The sequence below is a fragment of the Papio anubis genome, chromosome 4, assembly GCF_008728515.1.
Source record: "Papio anubis isolate 15944 chromosome 4, Panubis1.0, whole genome shotgun sequence".
NCBI lineage: Eukaryota > Metazoa > Chordata > Mammalia > Primates > Cercopithecidae > Papio > Papio anubis.
This window is the reverse complement of record NC_044979.1, coordinates 88,092,610-88,099,160: the sequence shown is the minus strand read 5'-3', so window position 1 is coordinate 88,099,160 and position 6,551 is coordinate 88,092,610. Positions and strand designations below refer to the sequence as shown.

At 42.0% G+C, this 6,551-nt stretch overlaps 1 protein-coding gene across 1 annotated transcript; it reads right to left on the bottom strand.

Annotated features, from left to right (window-relative positions):
* Positions 1 to 2,709: 2,709 nt before the first annotated feature.
* MRM3 (mitochondrial rRNA methyltransferase 3) lies at positions 2,710 to 6,156 on the bottom strand. Its single transcript, XM_021935965.1, is given in 1 exon segment — positions 2,710 to 6,156. A coding segment is annotated over 1 exon segment (702 nt). The 5' UTR covers positions 5,256 to 6,156; the 3' UTR covers positions 2,710 to 4,553.
* Between the last annotated feature and the right edge of the window lie 395 nt (positions 6,157 to 6,551).

Below are 6,551 nucleotides of genomic sequence, written 5' to 3'. Positions count from 1 at the left end.
AGTCCCCCAAGTAGCCTGGACTAAACGCACGTGCCACCATACTCAGCTAATTTTTTTTTATTTTTTGATGAAATGGGGTTTTGCTTGTTTAGGTTTGTTGTGGGAAGTCAGGGACCCCAAATGGAGGGACCAGCTGAAGCCGTGGCAGAAGAACATAAATTGTGAAGATTTCATGGACATTTATCACTTCCCCAATCAATACCCTTGTGATTTCCTATGTCTGTCTTTACTTTAATCTCTTAATCCCGTCATCTTTGTAAACTGAGGAGGATGAATGTCGCCTCAGGATCCTGTGATGGTTGCGTTAACTGCGCAAATTGTTTGTAGAGCATGTGTGTTTGAACGATACGAAATCTGGGCACCTTGAAAAAAGAACAGGATAACAGTGATGTTCAGGGAACAAGGGAGGTAACCTTAAACTGACTGCCAGTGAGCCAGATGGAACAGAGCCATATTTCTCTTCTTTCAAAGGCAAATAGGAGAAATATCACTGAATTCTTTTTCTCAGCAGGGAACATCCCTGAGAAAGAGAATGTGCCCCTGAGGGTAGGCCTATGAATGGCCCCTGTGGGGATGGCCGCCTCTTACAGTCGAAGCTGAAGGGACGAAATAAGCCCTGGTCTCCTGTAGCGCTCCCAGGCTTATTGGGATGAGGAAATTCCCACCTAATAAATTTTGGTCAGACAGGTTGTCTGCTCTTAAACCCTGTCTCTTGATATGATGTTATCAATGACAATGTGTGCCCGAAACTTCATTAGCAATTTTGATTTCGCCCCATCCTGTGGTCCTGTGATCTTGCCCTGCCTCCTTTTGCTTTGTGATATTTTATTACCTTGTGAAGCATGTGATCTCTGTGACCCACACCCTATTCGTGCACTCCCTCCCCTTTTGAAAATCACTAATAAAAACTTGCTGGTTTTACAGCTCAGGGAGCATCACGGAACCTGCTGACGTGTGATGTCTCTTCTGGACACCCAGCTTTAAAATTTCTCTCTCTTGTACTCTTTCCCTTTATTTCTCAAACCAGCTGAGATGCTTAGGGAAATAGAAAAGAACCCATGATAAATATCGGGGGTGGGGGTTTCCCTGATACAGGTTGCTCTCGAATTCCTGAGCTTAAGCAATCTGCCCACCTTGACCTCCCAAAGTGCTAGCATAGCAGGCATGAGCCCATTTCTGGCCCAGTGATGGTAACTTTAAAAATTTTCCTATTCTTGTCATGGAATAATCATACTTTTACCATTTTTTTTTTTAGCCTGAGATAATTAAAGACATGTAAGTAGAAAGTTCTCTAATACTAGTGGAATGGAATCAATAATTATTTTTTTCTTTAGATTTATTCCAATCTAAAGATTTAAATCTACCTTGTCATCTGTTAGCACAGCTCCCAAGGAAATTGTACTAGTACTTTGTTTGAGAAGGGCTTGATATTTTCAAAGCAACTTTGAATAGTAATTAAACAACACCTCCATGAAGCAGGTCAGTACTTTCATCTTTCAGAATAGGTAAACAGGACACAGAGAAGTAAAATAATAATTTGCCTTAGGTTATGAAGTAGCCCATCATTTGAAATTACTTCTTGTCAATTAACTAGTCTGTGGTTCAATCTGACAGGCCAAGCTACAACAAAAAAAAGATCAAAATACTACTTTGTACGTTGTTATATATTAGTGAGTCATCAGTGTATCTTGTCCTTCACAAATCAGAACTTTGCATCTCATGTTCTGGCTGCTTCTATTGACCTTCCTTTCCCAGCCCCCTTATTTTTCTAGCTAATTTTAACTCATGCTTTATAATATGACTCATATGGAACCTCTAAGGAGCCTTGCCTGCCTTGCTGTCTCATTTAGAGTCTTCTACTCATTGCTCACATAGCATTCTGGGTCCCACCGCTTATCTCCATCATGGGACTAACTAGACTCTATTATGATAAGGGACTTTCTGAGGAAAAGGAACATTTCTTTTTTGTCTTTATATTCTCTAGCATAATATCTAGCACATGATATTTGCTCAGCAAATATTTTTGAATGAAAAATGCATATATGAGATATATATTAGTCAGGATAGGAGAGGATGTGCTATAATAACAAACACATACTAAGTTTATTTCTCACTTAATAGAAATGTCTAACATAGGTCAGAAGAAGGCTCTGCCTGCTTAACTCAAAGATGCAATCTGACCAGACTCTACCACCTTATGATGCTGCATTTTCTAATAGGTCTAGCAGGTGGACTCCTAGATTGACAAGGAAGGAGAAAAAAATGCTGGAGGAGTGCACACTGAAAATGAAATTCACTGTGATCAATAATTTCCGTTCAGAAACCATTGGCCAGAGAGCTACTCACTTGAGACCTGAAACAGACAATGTCTGTCCTTGGCTTAAATCCCTGATTGGCATGTATTCAATGGCCAGCACCTGTGACTTTTCTTCAATGGCTTCCATTTGGGTTACTGGAGACCCTCTGCACCAAGAGCCAGAAATGCCTGGTGCATACTTTCAAGTGGCTGCTGAATTTTTTTTTTTTTTTTTGAGACTAGGTCTCACTCTGTCACCCAGGCTGAGTGCAGTGGTGTGTTCACAGCTCACTGCAGCTCCGACCTCCCAGGCTCAAGCGATTTCAGCCTCCCATTTCAGCCTCCCAAGGAGTTGGGACTACAGGTGAGCACCATTATGCTTAGCTAATTTTTTATAGAGATGGGCTCTCACTATGTTGTCCAAGCTGGTCTCGAACTTTTAGGCTCAAGAGATTTGACTGCCTCAGCCTCCCAAAGTGCTGGGATTATAGGCATGAGCCATAGCACCTGGCTGTGGCTATTGATTAGAGGCTGTTTTGTACAGGAATATTAGCTCAGCTCCCTTGCTTCAGGTTGGGACAACCCTGAGAAATTGCTTGCCCTCCAAAATTCTCCTGTGGGATCTTCCTAAAGCTTACCCTGTGTGGGACTTCTGCCTTTCTTGGCTTTATTTCATTCTCTGTCTTGCTTCTATCACATCCTTACAGTCTTCCTTGAGAATATTTCCTTAATATATCATTTGCATATACATTCTTGTCTTACAGATTGGATCTGGGAAACTTGACCTAAGACAATGTCACCTAACTAAAAGGTGGGCAGGGAAGTTTAATGCATCACGTTTCCAGAAAGAAAGAACTGATGTAGGTGAGCGCTCTGATGTCTGCCACAGCATAATGAAAGGCAATTTGGTTATTAAAGAAAGCTAGTTAATTCTAGCCATGGGGACTGGATACAGGAAAGGAAAGGCAGGATTGCATGGGAAAAGCATCATTGAGAAGAGTGACTTCACTGCAAGTAAAACACTGAGGAAACCAAGCTAGTAGTCCAAAATGCAAAGTTGAAAGAAGTCCTGCTCTTGGTCCTAACAGGAGTCGTTATTTCAGAAGAACCAATTGTGCAGTAATTATTAGAGATGACAGGTAATGCAAGGGGTCCATGTCATATCAGAGTATAAATATGTACAAGGAAGCAAAAGTACCAGAAGAAGTCAATTTGATGGCATTCTTGTTCTGGGTTATTATTTTAAAGCAGGTCCTTAGTTAACAACTAATAGTATGGAGAATTCTAGAATAGGATGTGGCCTTTGGTGGGAAAATGGTAGTAAATTCTATGCAGGGCCTCTGGGTATTGGAGAAACAGACTAGAGACTCTAATTTTGGTGGAGTACTAGTAGGGAAGAAAAGGCATAATCCTAGTTCAATGAGGTGGGCAGCACTGAGAGGGGTAGAGGTAAGCTGCATTTGATGGACACAGTTTTGCCCAAATCTCACAGATGGTGTGGGTACTGGTCCTGTAGCTGCAAGGTTCATCCCAGATGCCCCTGGCTGATTTTTCTTGCTCTGGTGAGGAAACGCTCAGCTTCCATTGGATAAAAATCCCTTTGGCAATAAGAGCTGCAAAGTAAAATATTTTCTCTTAATGCTTCTAGATTTTGAGTCATAGTTAGAAAGGATTTCTCTACGTTCATGTTTTATTTTTTTATTTTTAACCACACAGATAGAACTTTTCAATGTAATCTGCTGGTTCTACACTTTATAGTTTATTTTATTTACCACTGACCAATGATCACATGTGAGTGACTTTGCCATGACCTATAACCAGTGCTTGATGATTGTAAAACACCCACCAGCTGGTGGAGCAAATTCCTCCCTGCCCAAGATGATGCTTTCAGGAGCTTTCTGGGCACAAAATGCTTCTCAGTGGACAATTTTTAAAACACACATATAGAGCCATGTGGATCCCCTATTTGCATTGTCACTAAGGGAAAAAAAATAAGATATAACCTCAAAATCAGTGAAGAGATGGGGGTTCTCAGGAAGGATTTTGACCTGTTATTTCTGAGGAATAGCAGAAATTTATGAAAATTCTGATTTTTCCTACAACCATATGATGGTATCATGCCTACCTCTTGCTTCCTGAACATGGAGGCCACAGTCACCAACTGAGAAGCCACAGTTTCTGACTCTGTCAGCCTCTTAACGATGTGCTGGGATAGGGGGAGCTGGAGATGTCCTCAGCAGAACTTCTGTGTCCCCTCTCAGTGGTAACTCCTGTCCCTGCTCAAGTGTTCCACCCTCACCCACAGTTGTCTTTTCCCTTCAAAAAGCGGGATGCGTGCAGCCATGGCTGAGTTGAGGCTGTCCACACCAGGTGCAACAGGGATCATGTTGCCCCCAGGGCTCTCGGCCAACTACAGAGAATCCAGGTTCATGCCGTAGGTCTCGCTGCTAACCACTGCAGCTGCTGGTGCCTCTGTCCAGTCGAAGCCATAACTCTGAACCTCAATAACAGGTAGCAAACCTTTACTGGCTCCAGTTTCTAGACCTTCCTTTTCTTCGTACTTGTGAAACTTCAGGAATCGCCAATTACACACCCAGCCATAGTCACTGTCTTTATTAGACATCTGAGCCTCAGCATAAAGGCTTCGGTTGTCAGCCAAACAGACCTGGGTGTCAGGGGGCAGGTAATTTGCCACTGTTTTTGTTTTCAGACTACTGATAATGGGCACCTGGAAAAGTACACCCATAACCACCCGTAGCACTTTGGGCTCCTAGGCATCCACACATTTCAAAATGACTAACACTTTGCTGCAGCCTGCCCCAGCTGGAGATCTCAGAATTGTCCCCAGATTCCCAGGGTCACAGAGATTGTCACAAATCAATAACAAAGGCAGTGAGTGCTAAAGCTGAGTCTTTGGATATGTCATGTTAACATGGTCAGGTGTGGCAAAAATCCCCATTATTCTTGTGGCATTACTAGGTTGGACCAATCCCTCATGTCCTCCAATTTCATCTTAATGAGGCTGACACCCTTCGGCTTATCGATGAGCAGCTTCTTTATGTATTATAGATGGCTAGAGAAGAAAACTTTTGGCACAGCTCCAGCCTTGAGAGCGTCTGTAAGGAGCCTGCGACCTTTCAGCAGTATCTTCCCTTGCTTTTCCCAAAATGGCCTGGACTTAACTGTTGTCATTACACTGCAGGTTCTGCGGCATGAGGAATTTGCAGAAGGCTGCAAGGCTGCCTGTAATGGGTATGATACCTTGTTTCTTAAAATCTTCTTTAGGCTCTGAATACATCTATGAATATAAGCTGTTAATTTACATGATCAGGGTGAGAGAGACCACCCAGGGAAATATGTGGCCTTCTATCTTGTAGCTTATCCGCATCAGGTTTCTCCATCCACAGAGTGGGTATGATGACAATGTATCTTCCTCACTGAGTTTTGAGCAACTTTTCGTTGAGATCACCTATATACAGTGTCTGATATGGGATCATGTACGTAGCAGCACTGACATTCATGTCTTAAATGAACTCATTCATGTTCTCTTCTAGTAATTATATGATTTAATATTTTACATTTGGATACCTGATGTGTTTGGAGAATTCTCTTTTGAATAGATGAAGTATGGACCTAATTTTGTCTTTTTCCAAAATTCTTTTTCTTTTTTTTTGGTCTGAGACAGAGTGTTGCTCTGATGCCCAGGCTAGATAGAGTACAGGGGCATGATCACCATTCACTATAGTCTCAACTTCCAAAGGCCCAAGTAATCCTCTCATTTCAGCCTCCCCAGTAGCTGGGACCACAGGCACATGCCACCAGGTCCAGCTAATTTTTTAAATGTTTTGTATAGATAAGCCCTCACTATTTTGCCCAGGCTGGTCTTGAACTCATGGCCTCAAGTGATCCTCCTGTCTCAGCCTCCCAAAGTCCTGGGGCATGAGCCACTGCACCTGGCTCCAAAATTCTAATATGTGAATACGATTTTTGTTAAAGACTATCATTTCCCCTCCGTGATACAAACTTCCACATCTATCATTTACTAACTTTCTTATGTGCTTGGATCTATTTCTGGACCTGGTATTCTTTTTTATTGGTCTCTCTATTCCTGCATCCACACTCTACTTTTTTAATTATAGAGGCTTTAAAGTATGTTTTATGTCATGTAAGTCTACTTTTCACTCATTAGTTTTGTTTTTTTTTTTTTTTTTTTTTTGAGACTGAGTCTTGCTCTGTCACCCAGGCTGGAGTGCAA